This window comes from Atractosteus spatula, chromosome 6 (assembly GCF_055471065.1).
Source record: "Atractosteus spatula isolate fAtrSpa1 chromosome 6, fAtrSpa1.hap1, whole genome shotgun sequence".
NCBI classification, from domain to species: domain Eukaryota; kingdom Metazoa; phylum Chordata; class Actinopteri; order Semionotiformes; family Lepisosteidae; genus Atractosteus; species Atractosteus spatula.
The window spans coordinates 33,932,960-33,960,416 of record NC_142711.1 but is presented as its reverse complement, the minus strand read 5'-3'; the positions used below and the strand labels follow the sequence as shown (position 1 = coordinate 33,960,416).

Sequence of the window (27,457 nt, the reverse complement as noted above, 5' to 3'; positions counted from 1 at the left end):
TGACTAAATAAGGGAGTTGTGCAAGCTGCCTCTCATTCTGGGCCATTGAGCAGTGCAGAGTCCCCTTTTCATTCACAGAGACTGGACCGCGTTAGAGGGGAAGCCCGTTTCACAGCTGCTTGATTTAGAAGAGTAAGGACCGAGGATTTTTTAGAGGATCTTAATAGTGCAGGGAGAAAGACAAAGAGGTGATTGTGTTGGTAAATCGCAAACAATACGTGAAATGAGGAGAAGGCAAGCGGAATGCAGCGGGGTTAGAATGATAGAGCATTTCAGCCGCGACCCCTCCGAGCAGTGACTTTGAAAGCACCTTTTCAGTCTTGGACACATCTCTCAGAGTGTCTGCTATAAGACGCGCTCAGCACTAATCTAGCCTTCTTCATAAATGGAAGAACATGTTAAGTGAAACACCCCTCAATGCACAGGAATGCGAATACTCTAATACATAAATAAAACGCCATTGTATCAACGAAACTTCATCTGTGCAATTAGGGTTTGGTAAATAGCCTGCGTTAGAAAGCGGCATATAGCCAAGCTTTACAAGAATGGATATCGGTAAACCCTGTGTTGTTTTCATCTTTCTTTTATCAATTATGCATGAGACTTAGACATGACACTACATAGAACAGCACGTGGTATTCAAAAAGGAGAGCACCTGCAAAGTGTGAGCGGGGCTGCATCACCTGAGAGCGCAAGGTGCACCTGTGCGGGACAAGCAGCTTGCTTTGGTACGCGGAAAGGAAGGCGTTAAAGAGGTGAAGCTGCTGCAAGCAAACCGAGATCATCTGGGTAGAGCAGCATGCCGAGTTCCAAGCGCTGCACACCCTGGCTATTAATCCTGTAAGGAGCCAATTCGGAGAGCGGCTGCTCTCGCCGGGGAGTGGGTGTTGAGAGGAGAGAGCAGCTGAGAAGCAGGCGCCGGGACAAAGGGAAGGGACAACAATGAGATGTAGATTGCACCCCGACAGGCCGCCGCACCACTCCTCTGCCAAACCCGTTCTTTCATTCTGGAAAACTATATTTTCTTCTTTCTACAAACATCACCAAACAGCCGCGTACTGACCATAAACAGGAGCTCCTAAACAATTTCACATCCCTCACTGAAGAAGTAAACAAGAAGCGCAGTTCTCCCTCTTCCTGGAAATAGCTTCATTCTCCGTCTGCCCCTCAGAGAGAGTTGCATCGAGCTCAGAGGCTCAGTCCGTTGTTCGATTGAATTGCGTGGAACTTTGTTTCTTTGTAAAGTGAGTCGCTGTGCGGCTGCAGCTACCCCCATGTGAAGAGGTGGCTGGGACATCGTGAGGCGGCACCTTGGCACCGTCCAGCTGGTGTAGGGGGACACCCTCTAACTCTGGGCAGCTCTGCCAGGATGCCGGTCCGAAGGGGGCACGTGGCGCCGCAGAACACCTTTCTGGACACCATCATCCGAAAATTTGAGGGACAGAGTGAGATGATGATGATTATTATTATTATTGTTGTTGTTGTTATTATTTATCATTCCACCTCACAACCATAGTTTCTGATAAATATTTAGGAAAAGTTTACTTATCCGAATAGACGTTATATAAAATGTGCACCAGAAGAAAAACAAATCAACATGGCTATGTTATTTGCTAAAGTAACTGTATATTATTATTACTGGTACTGGCTACTATTCCTAGTTATTAGGGCAAGTTATATAGTAGTAACTACTATACATTTTAGCCTTCAGACTTTGGTGCTAGCTGGGGGGCAAGGAGGGGAGCTGGGGCTGTAGACACTCAGTGGGAACAGACAAGAGATTGGGGTGAGATTAGGGGTTTGCCAGACTGAAATACACCTGCTTCAACAACAGACAGCACTGATAGGTATTACAAAGGTCAGAGGGGAACTTTAAAGTCTACAAGTGGTAATGCATGTGTAATCGGGAGGTTAGATTTCTTGAGCGGAATGAAACATTCAGAGCTTGATAACAGTTGTAGTAACAGATCTCGAACAAGCTGGACTAAGCACATTTACTGTATTTCACAAAAACAGGATTACAGAACCTGATTTTTTTTGGTTCCCCAGAAATTGTCAGCTCCAGGTGTAGCCTGCTAAATTGTACCCCTTAAACACTGTGGCAACATTTAACAGTACATTACTGCATATCTTAAAATAATATCAACAATTTATACTAACACTTGTGACCATATTGAAAACAGAAGCGTTACTTTAAAAAAAACTCTCTTCTTGTTTTGTTTTATAATTTTGTGTATGAATGCATTAGAAGCAGAGCTGGCTTGGTATTTTGATAATGGCAGAAATGTCTTTGAATCTATTCTGAAAACATACTGGTCACTTTGAAACAGGTTTTCAGCACCAGGTCCTAAATAACCTTGATGAGCTCAGTGGTCCAGACTTGCTACTGTGTCTGCAGATGCCCTCACTGCCGCATGTTTAATGCTGGAATCAGTGCACCCAAGAACTGCCAACACAAAAAGTCCTTTAGGATTTGAGCGAATATCCTTCTGGACTCTTGCAATAAATTCCCTGAAAAGCTCATACAGGAGCAACTTCACAGAAAAAACAAAGAAATCCTTTGCTCTGGAGTCCATAAAGACTTGCAGGATTCCTGCATGTTACACAGGATTTTGCCTTTTGTCAAAAGTCAGGCAGGATTTTTAATCCATTGGAGAGTGAGTTTTAGACTGTTCACTCACATTGACACAAGTACAGTATTTTCATTAAAACGAAACCTTTTTACAAAGACATGAACAAAGGTTATTATAATTGATCACTGTTATATTCAACCCAAATATCTCATTTTAGTTCTTTAGTGCTAGTTTACCATTATTTTTATTTTTTAAATATATTTATTGTATTGTTATTATCTTATAATATTATATAAAAAATGTAAATATATATGTTTTGGAAGTTTCAAATACATTTTTCATTTAACAATTGACTGTTTAGGACACTTACTAAAAAACAAAATGCAAAAATATAATATAAATCATTACATATATATATTGATAATTTTATTGTATTGTTATGCTGGTGCCAACTTTAATTTAAAATATTTTTAATCATAATGTCCAGTGTTAGATAATATTAGTTTCAGTGCAAAGACTGAACTTAGTTTGATTGTAGATGATTCAAAGAGGATATTAGTAATTGTTTAAAAATTTTAAAAAATATATTAAATATTTTTTTTAATATTTAGCTATTAATTGATGTTTAAAGAAAAAGTCAGTTGATAACTTTCTGTTATGATAGGCAGTCCATTTGGCTGTATTTTTCTGATTTTGCAGTAATGAATGATGTTCAGGTGGTACATCCTAACAGGATCCCCTACTAGATTCTGGTGGGAATAGCTTTATACCGCAAAGGAACAAGTACAGGTTTATTCCATGCTGAATAGAGAAAAAAGAAACACAACTTTTCAACTGTGGAGCCTTCAGGCTGCTCCAAAGACTAAATGTTGTGTTTCTTGTCTTCTCTTTTCAGCACGGAATAAACCTATACGTGTTCCTTTGCAGCCTACATACTGTATGCTAACACAGCTATCTCTCTCTATTGCACCCAAGACCTGAAGCATAGTTACAACACCAGTGGTGGATAAGGTTCATTTGTTAAACAGTGTTAAAGATTTTGGTAACTATATACAGTACAGTATACCATCTGCCATATTTGTCATTATGAGTCTGGGCTGCTGCAGTTATTGACACTATCATGGTTCTTTATTTTTTCAAGCAAAACTAACAGCTACAGAATCACTGTTCAGGTAGGTACGTCAACAGACACAAGATAATCCAGTTACAGTAGGTTAGTTATTACAAGTGCCATTTTTCTGCTCTTGTGAAAAATACCCATGTTTTTCACAAAAAGACAAGAAAGGTGGATAATATTGAAATCAGCCAAATGACAGTTTACTTGTTTGTTAATCAAATTGAGTCAATCTTGTCACGAACCTTAAATTTTAGCTGATAATGTTTAGTGTTAAACTAAACACTAGGTTGGAAAATACAGTAATGTGTAAGATGGGCCAGGCCCAGTTCACACCTGGCATCTGGTTTTGTAGCTTCTTTTAAGGAATAGTGTCTCAGAGAACTTTACATGTTACTTCGTTAACAAAATACAAGCAAACACAACATTTAATATAGCAAACAAAAACTGATGTGTGTTAACCCTCCCTGTCTGGGATCAGAGCTGAGGTCACAGAATCTGCAGCATAATTTGCATTCTAGGACAAACCCATAAGAATAGACCTCTGGAATGGGCGGAGGCTGAGGCTGAGGTTTGAATGAAATTCAATTCAAACTTAATGGTTTGCTTTATGGCAGAATCCAACACATCAACACAACAAAACGGCCATCACCAGAAAATTATATTTTCTTTTGAGAACATAACCTACAGTATAAGAAACTACGATGAAAATATTATAAAAGGCTGTTATTTTGCATAATTTAAAAGTGGAATTACATAAATTATCAATTATTTCTGATAAATATATTGATGGGCCACAGAACACATTGGATTGGTAATCTCTGCTGGACACTTTTCCTCAGTGTAAACTTTAGTCCTGTAAGTAGTCAGAGGTATTATGAGACATTATTATAGTCATCTTTATTTTTATAAAATACATGCATTGCTTGTATGTGCCAAAAACAGCAAATGCGAAGAGGTAAGAAAAGGTTGTGGTCTCCTTTAATCTCTAGAAAAAAACAACTTTTCTTTTGAAACAATCAGTCGTATGGAAGCGGCCTTGAACTTTTATTTAAAAAAGCTGCATTGGATTATGTAGAGACATGCTGTCTCTACACAAACCTTTTTACAAAGATGAAAAATAGGGCAGAAAAGAGCAAAGATCACTTTTAAAATTCACTTTGAAGGGAAATCACAGCTCTCTGAAAACAAAGAAAATCAATATAACGGCTGAGACCGTCTGTGAACAGAAATGTACTCCAAAAGCAGCCATGGATATAAGAAGCATTTCATTATTTCTAAAATACTTTCATAATCATTATATAAAGATATCATTTGAAATTTTCAACTCCACAAAGATAAAAAAAGTGTCCATTATGATAGTTAAGATTCACATCATGTGTATATTTGCGGCATAACAAATACATTTTCCAATGTACGAAATGTAAACGTGTGTCTTATCACAGCTGATATCTGCTTTGCACTTGAGAGATGGTATTCAGCTGAACTGGCAGTTCCACACTACCGCAAAGCTCCCTCTATAGTGGGATGATACTATCATAAAATGTAATTTAAATGATGTGATAAATATTAGAACAGGTAAATATTAAAAAGTCTCACATGCAGACATTTAGAACATAACTCCTTCGTGGGGCTCTGCGAAGACATTGTGCTGGGATCTGACATCAATGAGTGACTAGGGGATCAGGCCTGGATCAACAAGGGTGTGGGTTGTGTCATTTTAGAGTGTGACTGATGGGGAAGGCCATGCTGTATTTCTGCATCGAAATGCGATTCTTAATCCTACTTAAGACCAGGAGAATGAAGATGGCTGTTCTTTGATTCCCCTCACTTGGTTGTTGTTGGCCTCCAGGGGATAATTTGGTTAACAAATGAGGAGAATCTGTACACGTTCAAATGCCCTTTATTTGCTGTGTGTGCCTTCTGTGTGTCAGCTCATTGATGTAAATGTGCTGGAGTTCAGACGTGTACCAATAAAGACACACATTCATAGATCTGTGTGGTGTAAATATAAGCATTCTGCTAAAGTGGGATCTGTCTCAGAGCCTGTGTTGCTTCACACTTGTTTCTCCCAAGTGTCATCCTTGCTCCTGGGCTTGTTTGCTGCTGCGGTGTGTGTTGCAGCAGGTGCTGTTTTGCCCAGTCTGAGTGTGTCTGTGTATCTTTGCTGAGTCGGTGGAACTGCAGGGACCGGGTGCTGTGCTTGACCGGGCTCAGTGTAGGACAGCTGACAGGCCCATCACAGCAGTGTGGGAGTTGCTGTGATTCAATTGCTGTGTTTGGTTTGGAGCTGCAGCCAGTTTTTATATGATTTTTTGTATCATTTGTAGTTGACTTTTTACAGCTATTCAAGATTTTAAAATATAAGAAAAAATCTTAATGTCACCAATGTTTTGAGGGTAGAGATGGATATTTCACGGCAATAGAATGAGTGTCTTTTTGTGTTCTCTGGCATTCTCTCCAAAAGGATGCAGTGTACTCTTATTGTGCCTTGGCAGCAAATATAAGTGGGGCCATTTTAGTTAGATGTAACGGAATCTTCTCTCTGTACTGTGTAATGTTTAGTGATATGGTCTACATAATGTTTTCTGCCACTTGTTAGTCTGGGGCTAGCTGTCATACAGGTGTACTCTTTTAATATGCGCAATTATTACCAATATTCAAGAAATGACATGAAAACAATATTATTGAAGCAGTGTGCAATTGGGCTGCATTATAACATAATAAAGAGACAGCATAAATATCATAATCATTTTTTGAGTACTGGTTTTGTAACAATGTAGTAAAAGCTAACTAGATTCTGTCCTAAGCCGGTGTTTTGCTGTGGTTCCAGCCCTGGCTCTGTGTCTTCTAGGTTTTGCTTTAGTTCTTGAGTTCTTAACAGCAACTTTTAGATGGTTGAATGGGATTGTTAAGAAGCTGACAAGAGATTATAAAGGCATATGACAGAACATCAAGTCAGAATGAAAACCAGAAGACACAGGGGTCCCCCAGGGACAGTTTTGGGAACAACTGTTCTATGCCTTATGGTTTTGCTGTGTTTTATTGCACTGTGTTGATTGCTGTGCGTTTTGCTGTTTGTCAGCACGTTGTTAGTTAGTGATGTGCTCTGTGTTGCGCTATATATTGAGTTAGTCAGTGCGTCCTTTGTGGTGCTGGGGCGGACCCACTCCATCTCCCAGTTCTGCCCTGGCCCTTTATTCCTACAGTCAGCAACAGCTGCTAACAGCCGTTTGTCAGTTGGGTCTTGGCTGGGGGAGGTGGGAGGTTGCCGTGGCTGTGTACTGCAGCAGGATGGGCGTTCAGACGTCAGGTTTTTAGTGCCTGTCATTGTTTTTGGTTTGTTTCATAAGGTACTATACTTATATTAAGCTGACAGGATACTTATCAAGTTTTCACTACATACAATTTTGTGAAAATTCCTTATCTGTGGAGAAAAAAAATACATATGTGCTGTATACACAGTATATTACAAAACATGTTCTCTTGCTTGTTGTGCACATTTAAAGTTGTTTTGAATCAAAAGCTTTGAAAATCCCTCCACAGCAGTCCTGGTGTAAACCGTTATCTGCTGTTTTATTAAGAGGAAAACCTCCTGATTTTGGAGAACTGAATGTGACAATGATTATTTAAATACTTTTGCATAGATCTGTTTGAATTAGATGTAATTCTGTATAGATGAAATATGTAATTTAGTATGAAAACTAAAATACATTTTTCATACATGTTCCGTTCTCATCCCCAATCAATTAGGAAGTCATTTAGTATTTACTGTGCAGGGAAACATTATGGAGAGCAGTATCTCAGCCACTTGTAAATTGACCAAACATTTAATTTGATTTCTGATATTTAAAATGACTAAAGCACAATTAGAGCTAACAGTCATAGGGACCTAATTCATACTGTATGTTATCCATATACTTAATATTTTGTACAGAGAATGGTGTTTGTCCTGACAGCTGCTGCAGGATGTTCATCATAATTGTGCTGTGCTCTGCTGGTGACATAGTGTATACTAGACGTTCCCCTGGAAAATTTGCATGATTGCTTCACGCTAGTAAAGCTCTCTGCAAGCTCCACCAGCACACCCTCCCCAGAGTAAACAAACCCTCTCAGGCACCAGGGATCCCGCAAACACCTGCTAAGAGCCTCCCCAACCTCCTTCGTGCCTAGTCATTTCCACAGCTGTGCTTTACAGGAGTCCCTGCTCCTCAGTCCAGGCAGGCCCTCTGCTACCACAGCTGCTTTTCAGTTCCACAGTCCTCACTGTTTGGCAATTCATGCCTTTTACCTCACCAAGCAGGTGGATACTGTAAATATTTTTGCTTGCAACACATGGGCTATGAAAGAGCAGCTGAGTGCTCTGTGTGGGAAGAGAGCAGTGTTTTTATAGACCTTATAGTCTTAAACTGACCTCCTTCTGATCATGAGTCCCAGTACATCAGGAAGAGAGAAGACACAAACTGTCTTCCTATTAGCTAGATGTCTTAAGAGGTCCAGGTCCATTCTCAAGGACCCCAGTCATCCCAGCCACAAACTGTTTTCTCTCCTACTGTCCGGTAAACGGTACCGAAGCATTCGGTCAAAGTCCAACAGATTACGGAACAGCTTCTACCTCCAGGCAATAAGACTGCTAAACAGCCAACCTGCAACTCACCCATAATGACTACATGGACATACAGTTTTCATTGAATTCGGCATACTGCACTACTTGGACATAATACTGTATATTGCATTCACCATGGACGCATAGCAGCTCTATTCATATTGAGTTTTGTCTGAGTTTATTTTATTTAATATCTATTATTTTGTAACCTTAATTTTGTGATTTCTACCCCCCCACCCCCGGTGAGCTCGCAGAAAAGACATTTCATTGCCAGCAACTACTGCTGCATGCTGTATTGTTGTCATAGCTGCAGAGATGGGCAGCTTTCCTATATACCTGCCTTCTTCTCGAAATGATCTGCCTTTACCCCTGTTGCGCCAATAACTCAGTTTCTGTTTAACTCAAGTTTGCAGCACTGATATCACATACTGTACCGATGGATTGTGTTTAGTCTGGTGAAAGCAGAACACATTTCAATGTCTTAGACATGCTGGTTTTAGCTGAAATAATAGGTGAAGTGATAATGTAATATACTGTATATATAAACTCAACACTGAATTCAACGTTACACAGCTGCTATAACTGTGATTGCTTTTTTGTGTCCATCACTTTAAAAGAAACATCACTTATAAATGCAGCAAATTCACAAGTTATTGCCAGGTTACGTAAATCAAAACTGTTTTATAATGAGTTAGGCAGGAGAAGTGGGAGCTTCCCCTCTTCCTTTATTATTCAATTATTTCACCCCCTATTTAAACCGTAACCACACACACAGGTTTTTAGTTTCCTGTTCCACCCTTTGCTTTCACGTTCCCTCCTTGGGGGTAAGTGAAGCTCACTTTCCCGGCAGTGCCTCTCAAATCGTCTCTCAGTGAATCAGGGGAGTCTTCCTCTTCCTTTTTATCTCAGTGAATCAGTGTCTTCCTCTTTCTTCTCTAACTCTGAGGGCTCAGCTCTCAGTCATGAGGCAGCACCTCTTAAAGTTACTCTCAATGAATCAGGGGAGTCTTCCTCTTCCTTTTTTATCTCCTGAGGGCTCAGCTCCTAGTCATGAGACAGTGCCTCTCAGAGCGACTCTCAGCGAGTCAGGGGAATCTTCCTCTTCCTCTTTTACCGCTGAGAGCCCAACTCCCACAGTGCCTCTGAAGCGACTCTCAGTGACTCAAGGGTGTTTATGCTTTCAGGCCCTGAAGCCTGCCAAGCCAGATCCCTTGGGTTCCAGTGCACTCCAGGCACCCCTTTTCTATACATTACTTATCCCTGCTTCTATCCTTGAAACATGTTAGCATTTTATTTAACATTTAGGCATAGGTTAATGCTGATTATTTTTGTTAAAAAGTGGGTTAATCAACAGGGAGTCTACTGTGAAAAATATGTACTTGATGACTGGTCTTTGAGCTCTAGATGCCACATGTTTTCCCAGATCATCCTACTAGTGTCAAATGGGACTCCAGTCCAGCAAATAGAGCATCCATGACATACTGCAATTAACACATTCTTATCTGGCAGAAAAGTATGCAGAAGTTGCACCAGAAGTTGCAACTTTTTGTGGTGGAGGGTTATTCAAAAATAAACCTGCAATAAACATACAAGTAAAGGTTTATTCCATGCTGAAAAGAGAAGAACACCATGCAATCAGGTTGCACCAATCATTACAATAGTAGCAACTAGACACTCCCATCTAGACCATCATAGTTGCACCTCCCCATCAATTGGGCTGTTGTACCCAACTACTGTATTTATACATATTTACAATACACACACTGACATCCATCGCTGCAAACTACACAAAACCTTAATCTATTGCTAAAGAGAACCTCACACTGCTGCTGCTGCTGATGAGTCTATCTCAGGTGTTGCTCCAACATACCAATAGCAGTTGGTAATAGTCATTCTCTTGATAACCTTTATGTGTGTTTTTTATGAGGTTTGACATTCAACAGCTAACAGTAAATCGCCTCTTACCCTTTTCCCAATTGCCTCTCCCACTAATGCAGTGATTTACAGTAGTATGTATACAACAGTCAAAACCACTCACGTGTCTTGCTGTCAGTTGTTAATAATCAGTTTTTATTAATTGTGTCAAATTGACACTTAAATATGTATTCACTATCTTAAATATACAGTAAAAGGGGCATCACTGGCTTTGACATGCCCAAATTTTTAGAGTAGAATTGTACACTTGAAAATCCAAACGAAGTAGGGATTTTTGAATGTGTTCTCCTTATACTCTATGGGGTTTTCCAGTGAAAAAACTCAGCTTCGTGGAGGTGAAGGAACTTTTTTCTCTGCCTTAGTTTCAATGATTTGAGTGAATATTTCTAAAGTGTCCATGTGTGCACCCTGCAAAGAAATGGATATTCATCCAGTGTATAGTCCTGCCTTGCTCTCTGTGCTTGCACAATAGGCTCTGAGTTGCCAAGAATAGGTGACTTTCTGATAACGAATTGATGGCTAAGGATGGTCATTTTTTCAATAGAAAAACACCTGGAGATGGCTGTGATTATTTACAAATCTAAAGAACTGGTATTCAAAAAAGATTCCCTTCAGGAACACCATGATGTTAAAAAGAAGATGGTTTTTGAGATTGCCTGTCTAATGACTTCCAATTTCCATTCAAAAATTTAGCTCACATTAAACAACTTGCCCCAAGTTATTGTTTCATAATTCAACATGCCCATGAAAAATGTAAAATTTGATAAATGGGAAAGGCAAGTGATGCATCTTAAATTATGTGATCTCCTTTCATCATAAAAGTGAGATATAAATGAGGATAGAGTTTGGATTGCTAAAATGAACCTGGTTAAAGTAATGTGTATTAGAAATAGGGGAAAGATCTGTCTCAGACTCAGCTACAGTTTACAGTGCCAGGCAGAGAGGAGGAGGTAAAGGGGAAGGATGGGTTGACTGAGGAACTGCTGTTTTTTTCCTTTTCCCACAGGTCGAAAGTTCATCATCGCCAATGCCAGGGTGGAAAACTGCGCCATCATCTTTTGTAATGATGGCTTCTGTGGCATGTGTGGCTACACGCGTGCCGAGATCATGCAGAAGTCGTGCACGTGTGAATTCCTGTATGGCCCGCACACCAAGAAGATGGCCATCGCACAGATGGCACAGGCTCTGCTGGGATCGGAGGAGCGGAAGGTGGAGATTGCCTTCTACAGGAAGGATGGTAGGACTACAGGATGTTATCGGTCTCACGCTTGGTTTCCTGACAGGGCCAGACAACACTGAGAGCCCTATTCAGGATACATGCATCACTACATTTTAGACCCGTTTTCTTTTAACAAGTTGTGAACACTATGGTACAGGACAGTTAAGCAGATATTGTACTATGAAAGTTAAGTCTTTTGAAATGTTTCTTTTGGACTTTCTAATGTTTGCTTTTTTTCTGTGTTATTTTCAAGAAACGTGAAAAAGTGTATGTGTTGGGAAATAATAGATAAATAGAATCTCTGAGGTTTCCACTCTGGCCAGTAAGCTCTCTATCCTATCTGCTCTACCTTCACGATTTGTTTTCAGGACATAAAAGCACTTATAAAAGCAAGAGAATATGGGAAAATGAATTGTCTTTTGTTTCTAGGGGAGATCGAAGGGCTTGTTGCTTGTTGTTTGCTTGGAACTGCCTGATTGCAGGCCTGGGTAACCTCAGACTCTGACCCTACTATACGCTTGCACTGTAGCACAGGACATCTCTTCAAGATGGGCTTTCACTTAGAAAACTTCTCTCTGGAAAAATATTGCAGTATCTCAGTTAATTGTATTCAGTTAATGTAGAATAGGAAATGACAGTGAAATATCTAAGAAACCAGGTAAACATTTAACAAATTCTATAGAACAAATATAGCAAAAGCATACTTTACCATGAATATTTAGGAAGTACACTTATCTATTTTGTCTTTGTAGTCAAGAGGCAAATCCTCAAAAGAGATAATATAAAGGCTACTTGTGGAAGAAAGATGGATATGGCTGTGTGCAATGTGAGCTGTATTTCTCTCTGCTCATTGTCAGTTCTTAGGATCCTGACATTTTGCAATACTGCAGAGAAGAGCACGATATTATCTTTACAGTCACATCTGCTTCTTTCTTTTATTCCAACTCATGTATAATAATAGTATGGTATAAATAGCCTTTCCAAACCATACACTAGTTTTTGAAAAGCACTTTATAAATGTACTGTAATTAATTAGTGACTTGTGTTGATAAACCTACAGTAGAAGATTATTCTTCTGAGTGTCAGGTTTTGACGGGGTTGGTTTCAGTAATGATTTGCTATTTTGCCTGCTAAAACCAGCCCTTGGTAATTCGCTATAGCCAATTTTGTTTGCATTTTCATTGCATTTCATGTTATTTTAAAAAAAACGGCAAGAAGCAAGTTTGCATATATCCTTTGGCACTTGACCTCTAATTATTCAGCTGAAAATAGAAATAGAGACTTCTATAACGGTGATAGTTAATACTCAGCTGTGACCAATAATTTCTTTCAGTTCTTTCAGCAAAATTGTAATCGGCAATCTTGATTCCTGTGTTGCACAAGACAATTTTTCTGTCTGCAGCTATAACTTGCAAACACAGGTGATTGCAAATCCATCCTCAGAGAGCCTGGATTTAAGTGCTGTTTACAGACAGTAAATCACAAAGTATGACCAGTTCTTGTTTAAAGCAGGGGGTCTGTCGAGAGCCTCAGTATGGTGAGTGCTCACCCACAGTGCACTAGAATCCTCTTGTTGGGTCAGGAATTGAAGAGCCTGACTGTCCAGAGTCCTCTGCAGGTAACTAAGCTATTGACAGAATGCGGTAAATGGAAACTTTGCCCCCTTATTGTTGTTATTAATGCCTTTGATTTTGAGTCTATTTTCTATTTTGATAAACAATATACCTCTCTCCTGGATCCAGAGGTTGAGATTAAATTCTGAAAAAATAATTATACGGTAACTAGTTTGTTTTGGACTTTTCACTGCCTGTGATGAAGTGAGCTGTACTATTTATGGATTGTACGTTAGATGAGTTGAAAAGGACGTGGAAACAAAACTGAATGCAGTTCTTTTTTTTTTGGTGCATATTACCATGACAGATAATATCTGCATTATGACTCAAAGTTGGCTTCCTCAGAGTAAGCCAAGTGCAGAATTTGAGGTGCCTGGCTCATTTTAAAACAGTCTGCATTTAGAAGCTGCAGTAAACTGAGTGTGCAATCAGAGCCTTACTGAAGGAGAGTCTGCAGTGCATGGAATCCAATACATCCCCCATTCTGCTGATGGTGGGTCCTGTTTACAGTACATGTCACTGGTTGCAAGCTCTTATATACTGTACTAAGACAACCAGGAGCTTGATCTTTGAGATTTGTTACTACTATTAAATTTAATTTGTATTTATTAGTATTTAGACATACGTGATTGGGTAAAGTTAAAATAATATTAAGTATTTGAATTCTATGCTTCATCAATGCAATTAGTACAATTGTCGTGTAAATTTTGAATTGGTCCAAACTGCAATGCAATGGAAGCCTTACTTTTTAACTTCCAGTAACTTCCAGTGCCATAGCTGACTACACTCTCTGGCAATATTTGTCAGCAAGAACACAGAGAGGGATGAAGTGTAAATACACAACTGTCGGCTTTGTCTCAGTCCCCCACCAATCACTACTACACTGATTCATGGCTTCGCTTTAACAATGTTTGTTCTTGTGATATATATCCTTTGAGTCCAGATCAGTAATTGCCTCTGTTTTAATTTGTTTTCTGTGGCATGCATGGTGTCAGGTGTCAATGGCTTCCAGAACAATGAGTAATCAGATTGCAGAAAATGTGCATAATAATGCACACGCAGCAATACAAAGCTGTAATGCTTTACAGTGCTGCTGGAAAAAAAAGAATTTCCTCAATAGGGAAGTGCAATGGCAAAGTGTAGTGTCATAGTCTGAGCGGCACAATGACTCTTTAATCCTTTAAATGGCAAATCAGGTTTACTGTTTTACTATAAAGCTCCTTTCAATATAATTATTCTGGTTTCCCCCAACACCCTTCTCAGCAAATGTCTGCATCAGGTCCTGCACAAGACCAAACTGCTATATATTACTGTACTTGTAGCTGTTGTTTTCTGTTTCCGTTGTAGAGCAGCTGCAGTGCAAGATAGTGCATACGTTAGCTCTGTGTCATGCCAGCTCCTTTTAGTATAGAAAAGCTCTTCATCATCTATCTGTGTAATGTAAATGAGCCCACAAGTGAAGTCACAAACAGGAACAAGCTCAACTTCATGATGCTGCAAGAGCTGCATATTCAGCCTCTTCTATCCAATATGTAGTGATTGACTGTTTTGAGAGCCAATACGTTATCAGCTGTGGATAACATACATGCCAGTTTGCAGTCATCTGGTGCATCCACTGTCTTCAATAATTTGTCAGAAATCTGTGCCAGTGGCCTATAAATAACTCCCCTCATTTCCTTAAGTACTCTTGTGCAGATACCATCTGGATCCAGGTTCTTGTTAGTCTTGAGCTTCCCTCGTACTTATCTTTCACTTGCACTTTTATCTCTGGGTACATTGAATGGACCAGCTCCTTGTTTTCATTTCCACATTAAAAAAGATGTGCATTCACACAGACCTTTAGAGCAGTTTCTTTTCAAACACGTTCAAACACACGCAGATGTGCTTTGCCCATGATGGCAGATTCTGTTGTCATGATTTTTTTACCATGTTTCTGTACATAAAGAAAGTCCAGTTTACACAGTGCACAGGCTGTAATCTAATAAAATAAACACAAGTATTCTAATCTCAGAATTTTCACACAGCTAGAAAATGAACAATTAGTCATTATACAAGTTAAATGTACAATAATACCAGATAAATGGATTTAGTTTTTACACCATGTTGTAACAATTGAATTTCCTAATTTTTCCCCAGAAGTGATGCATTAATGATATAAATATCAGGTTTCAGACCTTGGTTGATACTCACCGTACTAGATGGTGATGTCTGCTCTGATTTTACTTTGAGGTCATGTAGCATGCATGTTCTCCATTTTCTTCTTTAATATGAAAAACAGTAGGAAATTATGGCTGATTATTATTTTTTTCATTTTACACTCTGCATTTTAATTTGCTGAGAACAACTACACTATGAAACCCCATAGAACAAGGATGGTGAATGTTTTCCTCCTACATGTGCCTTGTCAAGCCTCTCACCTGTTGATGGAAGAGCAGGCTCACATTCACCCAAAACGGTTGCCAATGTACCATCCAAGTGCCACTGCTGGAGAATCCTGGTCACAATCTGCTGAAGACATGGACAAGAGCAGGAATTGGCAATTCTGATCCCAGAGAGCCAGTGTGTCTTTCCAATTCCAGATGTTAATTCCAGCTTAGTTAGAAATATAATGTACAGTGTACTGGTGCAGTTATCAGCAACATTAACCAGCTCATTATTAACTCACTAGTACAACTTTCACTGCTTCTCACGTTTCTTCATATGCTGATGCTTTGGAGAGACTTTGAAAACCTGCAGACACTCTAGCCCACCTGGTGCAAGATTACCCATTCCAGACTCAAAAGGATAAAATCTAGACTGCAAGGTTCAACCTATGCTCCTCACAGAGCCTTTACAGTTTGATCCAAAGTCTGCACCATTTATTGTGGTAGGGTTCTATATTTTCCTGGATTGTTGCGCAGTCACATTTACTGGAGTGAACGCTGGCAAGCATGACACCAAACTGATATTGAAGCAGTAGCTTTAGTGGTGCATCCAGAACATACAATGGTCAATGTTTATTTTTCTCACATATATATTTCGAGAGAGCAACAGAAATTATGAGGTGTGGCTATGATTTTTAAACAAGTCAAAAACTTTCTAAGCAGCACTTTCAGTCTGGGAAAATATATCAGATGCACACAATAAAACTGTGCAGAATTGTGAAAGTGTTTTTTTTTTCAGGAAAATGAATCATTATTATGTTTTTTGAACTGGCTCACATTAGTGAAATGAGTTGAGACCATCCATATTCCCAAAAGACTTGTGGATGCCTGCTTCATTACCCAATCAATGTGCTCTAGTAAGAGAGGAGCTGGAGTTTTTATGATTGTGGAGAGCACAGTACAAACATTGTAATGAGCTCAGTCTAATAGACCATTAAAGTGGTGGATTCCTGCAGAAAATGTTCATAAGATACAGGAATGAATGTGTAAGCCTGACTGGTTAGAGATATGTGTCTGCTTGAAAAAGAGAGACAACAGCTGGCTAACATGAAGACTGATGGTTGGTTAACTTTGTTTTTTAAGTGTCTCTTTTACAAACACAGAAGGATGTTCCTACCCATAGGGAAATGACCTGGTGTAGATAAAAGGTAGTTCTCCCATCTCTGTGCCACATTCCCATAACCCTGTAAACCTAAGTGCTACAGGCATTCTTTCCTCGCTCCCCCTCTTCTTACTCCTTTCGTCTTTCACCCTCTCACTTCTTTGCCTCTCCCTCGTTTCCTCCACCCCCGCTCTTAGCCCGCTTTCTCAAATTCTCATGTCTTCTTCAAACAACCAACTACAAAACATACTTAGTTTCTCAATTTTACACAAGAAAATCCAATTTGATGTCTAATTTGATTTGGATAATGAAATAATATTCTTTAGAAAGTTTTCAAAAATATTTTAATATGTCACAGTTAACAATGTGCTTTACAAAAAGCATTCTCCCCCTTTCCTAATGTCCCATTTTATTAAATTGAATATGCATTATTAAAAAGGAGTACTTTAATTAAAATGGAATGTTCACATCGAACAATTCTGTGGGTGAAAGAAGTTAAATATCAGCAAAACCCTCAAATACAAACAGATATGCTATCATAAGTCTTTGTGCATAGAAAATGGATTTTCCTATGGAAATAAAAAAGGTCAGAACTAATCTGCTCTACATGCCAAACAATATTATTTTTTCCACATCACTATGCCTTCATTTGTGTCTTTGTGACTTTGTTTGAAGTAGTTGTGTTAGTGCAGCTGGCCTATTGGCTTCAGATTGCAGTATTCTTGTGGTGTCGCTCAGTATTACCACTCAACTTACCTGCTTTGTCAAAATGTTGACTATGGTTGAGTCATACTGCATGAATGTGATTCTGTGGACAAAAACCTTTTCTCCAGAATGCAAGTTCATCCAGGCATCAATCAATCAATCAATCAAGTTCTGAAATTTATAAAGTAGTCATCTCCATGCACTGTACAATACAGTATATACTGAAATAAATAGATATTAAAAAACTTTCAAAATATACAGTTCTGTGTAGATGGATAATCTATAATTGATTAAATTATAATATTACTAGTTTTCAGTTTGATCATAGTTAAAAGGGGAGTTTTTAAACAATTTTAAATGCAGTGGTACACTCAATATATTTTTGCAGTCTATCCACACTGGGTGATGGAGCTCTGTGACCCACTGTTCATCAAGAGAACGATGTGCACTCAGCTCCATTCTGTAGCTATTTTCTAGTGCTGTCTAAGCAGTTAAAATATCAGTCTGACTAAGGTTGTGCTGGAGAATATATTTCAATGCAGTGTTCGCCCACTCACTTATATTACAATTACTGCAAGTAAGTTTTCTCTAACTGCTAATGTGTTTTATGAGCAAAGATGAAATTGCAATTGAAAGTTCTCATTTTCTAAGGCTGTGTACAGTGCATACTTGTATGGTTTGGAGATTTAATCATCCATCACTATATAAATGGTACATTCAACAGAACATGGGATTACTTTCAAAAGATGGCACACGTGACGGTAGAGACTCATCCCTTTGTCCTCTACATGTGGGAATAAGTGTGGGTGAAAACATTTTTTACAATAAAAAAGCTTTTTTTATTGAACAGCAAATACATAGATTTACAACCTGCAATATCAGAAGATTCAACACTGTTAATTCATTATTCATTTAATCGCAAACAATTTAGATTAGTGCTGATTACAAGATTCTGTGATTGTTTTGGAATTTCACCTCATGTGCATACACTGTATATAGAAATGTGAATTCCAGTTGGGATCCTTTCTTTATTCTTTTCATAAAGGTTTTTTAAGGAGAAAAGGAGGAAAAGAGGGGCCTGTGGAAGGGATATTCCAGAGCTCTTTTCCTCTTCTCTTGTTACCCAGCTATTCTTTTTAATATTGAAACTAGTGCGGCTGCTGGTTTATTGACCATACTCTGTATTGACAATGACTGTGTTTGCTTCCCTTTGTCAGAAGGAGTTCTGTCTAAATGAGGTATTGATAGTCCCCTTTCATCAGTGAAACTGATAGACACTGAGTTATGAGCTCTTAAATTACAATTGCTTGCTAAGCTACATGATCCCCCTAAGCTTTTCCTTTGGAACTTGTATTATTACATAACCTAAAACACCATGCATCAGACTGTTACAGATGTCCTCCTCACATTGTGCCTGTGATACCAGAGAGAGGGTCAATTGTATTCTGACAGGCAGAGAGAGAGCTCCCTATGTGTTCCTCAACAATCAGAACAGCTTTATTTCTTATGTTTCTTTCCAAGTTGATTGAAAGCCACTGACACCTTTAAAATTTTCTCAGACAGGTGATGTCTACCAGACAACTGCAATGCATTCTAGCTTCTGGTCCCTCTCTGTCTCCCCCTGATACAAGTAAACAAACTGAAAGACCACATGTCTTATTCAGCATTTAAAACTATGATATTTTAAGAAAAAGAATGTTAATGTTTATATAACTCTTTAAACCAACATTGAGTACAGGCCCAGAGAACAGATGTAGCTGCTACAGAGGTCACCAACCTGCTCTAGAGGACACAGGCAAGAGGGGTATTAGTGCAAAATGACGCAGGTCTCCTCTTGCCATGACAATCAATCCATTTCTCCCTTAGGCCAGTTTCACTTCCTCTCCAGGCAAGAACTATGGACACTTGTTTCCTCTAGACAAGGAGAATCTCTCGTCTCCCTTCCAGGCCAGGGCCTTTCATTTCTCTGTTCCACAGCCATAATATGAACAATCTTCCCAGCTATTCAAGCACTAGCAGAGTTTTCATTGTGTGAAAGATATTTTTCCTCCTTAGGCTCTGTCAGCAATTTGTTACTGAGTTTCCTGGGAGAAAGAATCTGTTTTTTATTACTGGTTTGCTTTCTTAAAGGCCAGAGTTGTCAAGCACACATACTAGAATTTAGTTTGAAACTTTTTTTTCTCGTATAACAGCAACTGGAACTAAACCAACTCCTTCACTTTTGTTATTTTGACATTTAGTCTCAAATGAGATTGTTTGGCTTGTAACATTTCTTAATAGGAACAAGTAATAGGTTTATTCCATGCTGAAAAGAGAAGAAAGAAAACACAGCGTTTCGGCGGTGGAGACTTCTTCAGGTATGGCAAAGACACCTGAAGAAGGCTCCATGGCAGAAATGTGTTTTCTTCCTTCTCTTTTCAGCATGGAATAAACCTTTGTTCCTTTGCAGCCTACGCATGCTGACGCAGCTACCCACCTGAACATTTCTTAATACATTAGTTTCTAATTATTTTGCAGTAGTGAATTACAAAAAATATTCTTGTCTTTTGAACAGCTAATCTGTGCTTAAATCATGTCACACAACACAATGAAAAGCCTTGAACTCCTACATGTCTCACTTTCCCTATCAAGCTGTGTCTTCTGCCTTACCTACTGGATATGAAACCCAGAATGCTTTACAGTACTAGCAGGTCAGCCAACAGCATTTGATGTTGTTGAGGCAACGCTCCACCCTTTTAGTTGGAACAGGTGATGCAGAAGAGCTCTGTTTCACAAAGCAGACACTTATTAACTATTGAATATTTCACTCTAATTTGTGACCTTAATAACAGGCATAAAAGAGGCTGTTCGTAGCAGGCAATGTATTTTAAGAAAACCAGAAAGTAAAGCTGAATGAATGCATTAAAAATGTATTGAAACAAAAATGGATATGCATGCATTTAATGATTTAAACAGTACTCACATCTCTTTTATAATGGCAGCAGCATTATTTATGGCAGGTTCTGTTTTAATCATTTTGTTTTTATAATTCACAGTTCTCTAAACATATCTGTTTAGAAACCAGTTTACATACCAGCTATCTGTTTTGTAGTAGAAAGTGGAATTATTTTTAGAAGTCAGGTAACCAGCTGTCACAAATATTTTTGAAGCCCATAGCTGTCAGGGTCTGTGCAGAGCAGGCAGTGGAGAGCTGATGTAAGTGTCAGTGCGGAGTGTAGTGTGTGTAGTCAGGACCCAGGCACTGCACAGGGTGAAGCAGTGGAGCCCCTTTCACAGGAGCAGTCCTGCAGGGGAGTCAGAGGATAGGTCATCTCCATGGAAACCCTGGCGGTATTCTTGGTCTTTACTTGGCAGCTCAGTCAGAGGTGATAACAAAGTATGCAGCTTATAATTTAAAAAATAAAGTCCGTGGAACAGGTTTTTTTGAAGGTTCCTTCAAATTCGCACAAAAATGATGGCAAGTACAAAGTCTCAGGACTTTGCATAATTAAACACGTGATGTATTCTAAAGAACAGAATAAGAAAGTAATAATTAGTTTTTTTTAATATACAGTCTTTTATTACCTCTGATTCAAGGAGACCCATAGCTGCAAAGATTCTTGATATTGCAGCACATGACCTTTGTCAAAAAGCCATGTACAGTTTATAGAGTCAGTGATTGACAATCAAAATAGTCAATACTCAAGAAAATCAATGACGATATTGATACCCACTTCAAAACACAATTGTCACCCAAGATACACATATTTCATGAGAAGCATAATCAAATTGAAATGAAAAACATTTAAACATAAGGCAAATACTTTATATAGACTTACTACATACACTATATAGTTAATAGTTAAAAAGAAACCCACAACCTACTGAGATTTGCATTTATACAATTATTTATTCATGTAACATTTTTTGTTTCATATAAGAAAACACATTTTTATGTACCAGGACAATACAGAAAGATTGTGGTTAAATGATGATTAAAGAGCAATGTGCTTTATTTTAACACAGTAAAGCAATGCAACTCTGTGCAGTGAGCAGGAGATGGTTAATAATTGTGGCAGATCTAATATTGTCTAAGGCCTAGAGGGGACTTGTGATTCTCAGGCTGGATTTCTAAGAAAGATTTATATTTTTTCACACAGTTATTGGATATTTTAAAAAAAAGGGCAGTGGAAACACTCCCTCTGGATACAGGCCCTGTGCTTACAGACATGGATTTTAACCAGCTACACAGTGTACAGTATATACTTATTTGGAAATTTATTTTCCACATCCACTCCACAGAGCCAGACGCCGCTCCGTGGGAACCGTGGGAACCAGACAGCTACCAGGATGGTTACTAGGCTTTGACATGTTCTTTTATGTTACAGTTCTGTGCTCTGTGGCTGCAAAGTGGCACCAACAACAACCTGTAGAAAGATTAACAAAGCAGTGCATGAACGCATTGGAACTTTTTATCTGCTATCTTCTCTGTGACTGTTGTAGCTGCCAGCTTTTATCTCTGCTCTGAGCTGGAATTCTACAGCATCATCCCAGGGCAGCTCTCCTTGGCCCATACTGTATATAAAAAAAACCTTCCACCACACAAGGCTTGCTGCACATTCTTTGCAAGAAGGGGAAACAACAGCTTATCTTACAATACCATGTCATTATGTTTTAGTGATGAAAAAAAATGTGCAAACCCAGCATGATGTGAATAGGGTTCCTGGTGGAGTAAGAAATGCAGCCATTTCCAAATGCTTTTGAAGAGAACTTTAAACAACTGCAGACATTTAAGTGTGCATCATATTGCAGAGCCTGCTGTGCATGAGGCTCGTAGCTGTTCATTTGTTAGATGTCACACCCTTCACAGTTATCAAAAACAACTTTTTCCAAGTTATACTGTCCAACATTACAGCAAAAGACAAGGAGGATGATATCCAGGTAATGTCTTTTAACGTTGAATCTGCATGTCATCTGCATGTCACAGCTGCTGCCGGTCTCCCTCAGGAACTTTCTTGAATTGCAGGAATCTGTGTTACAGAAATGTCATAGATCTATTAACTTTGATTGAAGGTGGAAGGATTTAGTGGGTGACATATGGCACTATGCCAACAATTACGCCAACAGCCCCACAACACAGCAAATAAGGAAGAAAAGTGAGAAGTCGTTGCACCTATTAAATGATGAGGAAACATTAAGAAGTTCACATTGTTCCCTGAGTGGAATTTTGCCAGGACACAAGAATTAATACCCCTACTCTTCCAATCCATGTCTCTGTGTGAGCACTAGGCAGGGCTGTGACTCCAGAGGCACAGTGTGGAGATTTCTACACCAGTGTACTGTAAATCTGTAATCCAATGAGTGCAGAATGAAATCCTACAGCAAACTGTCAGTTGATGGAAAGGAAAGGGAAACACAAGCTGCTCTGCTCTACAATTGAGCTCTTGCATTCCTAACTCTATATCTGCAGAGGCTTGTACTGGACCGGGGACTCTAGGGAGGGCAGCAGGGAAGAAAGACCAGGACGAATAAGTGGGAATGAGGGAAAGATGTGGTTCAAAAGGCAATATATGAGAATAAAGACTAAAGATGAAAAGATGAGAGATGTGTTACAATTGGTACTTTATACTTGTTTCTGTGGAGGATTTTCTTTTTCTAAAAGCCTACACTGGTGATAACTGCTTAATAATTATAACACAGGTGTATCTAAAAATATTGATAACTACTGTATATTAATTATGTTTTCTTACTCTAAGCCCTTCAACTGTAAAACAGATACATAGGATGGCAGGACAGTAGTTCCCAAGAGAGTTCAAAGAGACAGCTGTCTGTAGGTATAGTGGAATCATGCCTGGTCCTTTGTTTAGACTGTCCCAGGCCCTGCTAACTGGGCTGCAGACAGAGAAAATGAATGTCACCATGACTGACAGGGCAGGTTCACTGTGTAGAAGCTACAGTATCACCATGAGTCACAATGATGTGAGCTCTTTTCTCCCATGTTTTAATTAGGGTTAAACCTAGGGATCAACATGAGCAGGCTAGGGTTACCTCCTCCTTAACCACACCATAAAACGCTGTCTGGAAAAGGTGTCACTGAAAAAAAAACAACGAAACACAATGTGATACAAATTAGCAAGCCTGACCCTGAACTCTGTGAGCTGAGTTGCTTATTGACTTTACGTCTTAAATGTCTCTGTGCTGTGGGAATGAGTTATCCTTCTCATTTAGAGGTTGTGCAGTGAGCATTAAGAGTGCTTAGTATAATTCACATCTAACTAGCAATGTTAAACCCCATAACTTTTCCCAGCATCACTGAAGATTATGTCAGGTACAGAGTGAGCAGATGTCCAACTTACTGCAGTCTGTGAAGATGTTAGTTTTTCAGGGTGTGGGGTTCTCATAAAGAATCCTGTAAAATGAACTTCTGGGTTCTTCTGTTCAGATGAATTTATGGATTCAAAGTGTTGCCTGTGCAGCCGTGTGCTGTCACAGAAAGACACTTTGACAGCTCTGATAAATGACAGAGACATCCCGAAGGCTGCCTGACATCATCAGTGGCAGAGGGTCCTTGGATGATTCTGTGTGGGGGTCAGGGTTGAGAATGACTAGTGATGTGCGTAAATACAAAGTGCTGATTAAATGATTGTGTGTGTGTTTGGGTAGGTGCTGGGTAGTAAAGTTTATTTTATTTGTTTCCGTATTTAGTAATGAGCAATATATCAGCTTCGTCTCAGCAATATGCTGCCTTTGCACATTATCATAAAACACAACAGAAATAAGGCCCTTACATCTCCATTCAGCCAGCCCTTGCAATGTTTAATATAGAGATAATTGCACTGAAAAGCACCCACCTCAGAAAATGTGCCAAACATTTTGCCTTTGAATTCAAGGTTGTTTAAATGAGCAGATATATCCAAAGTGACAGGACACTCTCACCACACTGCAAACTCTGATCGTCTGGAAGCCTTGGTATTAGGATTTCTGCTGTGACAAAGTGATGGTCCTTGATAGACTGCCCCGTGAGCTGCGGCTGTCTATAACTTCATAACTTCATAACGTCCAGCACTGATATCGTAGGCAAACAGATCTTGCTTGAAGTATGAATAAAGTAGTTTATAATTTAATGTCTTTAATAAAAGAGCTTTCTGCATAAATTGTGGGTTAATAAAAGGGCATTCAGACATATATGAACACTCAGCAGTAAATTAATACTTGAGCACTGTGTGTTCTGATTTTTTACTAATGGTTTCTCACATATTTATAAAACAGTGAAATGTTTTACTGTGTCAGACCTCATTGTTGCAAAAAGAGGTCATCATAATGAAGTTATCAAATGTATTAGACAGATATACAGTATATATATTTTAATGGGTATGCGATTATATTTTCATGATATACGTTGTAGATTTTGACAAAAATTTATTACAAACCTAATTGAATTTGTGACTGCATAACCATTTACATCTACTGTATTCTGCATTCTTTCTCTTTCTACTCAAGTTTCTATAAGAAATTAATTTATTGCAAATATTATGTTTAAATCATCTTACTGAAATTGACTGCCTTAGTCTTGCCTAGAACTCTAATACTGAGCTACACAAATACACTGTAGACTGTAGACAACACTGTAGAGTTGTGGTCTAACACCACAACTTTTCACTCTTACATTGAACTACTGAACACACTGCAGCTCAGCATTCTAACACTGAGCTGTTAGTTATCTCGATGTAGCTACAGGCTCCTGTTCCAAGGTCTTAAGTCATTATTCAGTGTACTGCTGTTTTCAATGTTTTTCCATTTTTTAGCTTTAATTCAAGCCATAAACCAGGCTTCTACTGTATACACTCCAAGAGATATTACAAAATGTTTGAAGGGACATCATATCAGGTGGAAATTGACCCTTTTTCCAGTGGCGACAAAGTGTTAAGCAGAAATAATTTTTATTTTGGACTATATTAATTGTGATGGGTTTGTAGTTTTTACTTTATTTAACACTGTACACAGTGTAGCCTTCTGCTCTAACACTAAACTACTGATCAAACAGCTGCTCCTCACTCTAACACTGAACACACTGCATCCTTGTGTTCTAACACTTAACTGCTTTACACACTGCAGCTCTGCACTGTAACACAGTTGCTGTGTACGCTGCGGTTCAATAGCACTCTGGCACTGAGTTTTTGAACACACTGCAGCACAGCATTCTTAAAACTGAGCTACCAAACACACTGAGGCTCTAACACTCTAATACTGAATTACTGAACACACTGCAGCCTTGTGCTCTAACAGTGAGCTACATAATACACTACAGCTCAGCACTGCAGTGTGCTCTAACACTGAACTCTGTTAACACTGAGATACTTAACACACTACAGCTCAGCACAGTGACACTTATTGTATTTAAAGGATGATGGATGTTGGAAGATAGAAGAGTATACAGTGCACTAATAAGACTTTATTTAGAATGTTGTGTACAGGTTTAGTCATCTTCTTACAAAAAGTAATCTCTGCTATGGAATCAGTCCAAAGACGAGCAGCCAGATACATTCCCTCAGGCTCAGTGCAATGGGCTTTGCACTGGAATGCAAAGTGGAATACAAGCCACAGGACACCAGTGGAAACTAAGGGAACATGCATTTAAACCTGAGAGCAAGAGGCACTTCAGGGTCTTCATCCCTTCATAAGAATTGTGGGTGTTTGGACCATGCTAGCCAGCCAGACTCAACTAGCCAGCTAGTTTTTCTACGCCCTAACTCTGAATTTCACTCTAATTCATTGTTCCAATAGTGAGCAATGGATACATTGCTTGGGAAAATTTAGTGAAATATTTCAAAACACTGAAGCTTTCAAACACTCAAGTTTGAAAGTTGGAAATGGACCTTTTTGTAATATTGCACTCTCTATTCCATTTAACAGTAGAGTGTGTCTCAGGTGTTTGCAGTATTAAGATGTGTATAAAATGTAGACATATCTCACATAGTTTCAGTGTGCTTGCTCAGGGATCTGTTCTTTAACAGACGACAAGTTCCATTAATCTACTCACGTTGTGATGGCCCCAGTATGTGCAGACTTTTTTTTTTAGATTTTACCGCAAGAAAACAGAGACAATAACTGGCAAAAAATACCTGAGCTCATCAGAGCCTTTAATTCTCAGCTTTATACTTTAGAAAAGTTGATGTGGCCTTATAGAAGACTTCTGGGACATCTTCAAACCAGGCCTAGGCATCATTCAGGTCCTCTATGTTGTACTGTATGTGTCTGTCAACTTTCAAAAACAGGCATAAGGGACATCATTAATTCAACTCCATTTAACCTGTGCTCGCAAGAGACGATATGAGTGCTTTGAAAGGCAGCAAGCAATGCCACACTGATCAAAGAGTACCCTACAAGGTATTAATATCTGTGCATAAATAATGAGCGAGCCATTTCCGTTTGGATTTTTTTTTCAGATTGTGCTGCAGTCGTTACATTATAAATTTGATGAGCAGGGTAACGGAATCAGACTTCAATGCAGCCACATCAGTGTCAATCCTGCAGTCCAAGTGAGCTGAGGTTTCCACACTCACAGGTCTGCTGCTCTGCAAAAGTTCTGTTTGCCACCAAGTGAGACTTTACTCCTTAGTGTTACAGAGTTATATATTTCATATGTGCTGTACTAGAGCTGATTCTGACGCTTGATCCCACAATCTTTGGAATATCAAGAGTGACTTAAATTAAAAGGTGAAATCTTTGATTTGATTTCTTTGAAGAATATATTCTTTTAAAGTGATTTCATCAATTGACTTTTTCTCTATTACTATGCTATTTCTAGGGTTGAAAGTTAAACAGTAGACTTGTTTAGAGACCAGTGTGAAGTCGCAGAGTGTTATCCCAATGTTCCTAAGGTAAACAGAGAACTGAAGCAATGTAATTGGGACTGACAGAGCCTTAGAGGCCCTGAAGAATGGGCTTCATTAAAGACTAATCAGCAAACAAATGAGCAGCTCAGTGAAGTCGGCAAACAGGCTGTCCATCTGGGTGATTTAGTCTGACTGGGCAACAGAGATGGGCTAGCAAGAAACCAGATGGGTCTGGGATGTAATCAATAGGGCATTTTTGCCGGGGCAATGTATTTTGGTTAAATTGTAGTTGGTTATTGTTGAAGTGTTGTTCTTCAGGCAAAAATAGGAAGTGATTAATAAATGTTCATCT

The 27,457-nt window shown here is 39.0% G+C and overlaps 1 protein-coding gene across 1 annotated transcript in view; it reads left to right on the top strand.

The window, feature by feature from the left end:
- Positions 1 to 1,369: 1,369 nt before the first annotated feature.
- kcnh2b (potassium voltage-gated channel, subfamily H (eag-related), member 2b) overlaps positions 1,370 to 27,457 on the top strand; it is a 253,417-nt gene continuing 227,329 nt past the window's right edge. Inside the window, exons 1-2 of the mRNA XM_088918743.1 lie at positions 1,370 to 1,445; positions 11,235 to 11,465. Coding sequence (XP_088774869.1) covers positions 1,370 to 1,445; positions 11,235 to 11,465 — 307 coding nt within the window. The remainder of the gene's footprint in view (positions 1,446 to 11,234; positions 11,466 to 27,457) is intronic.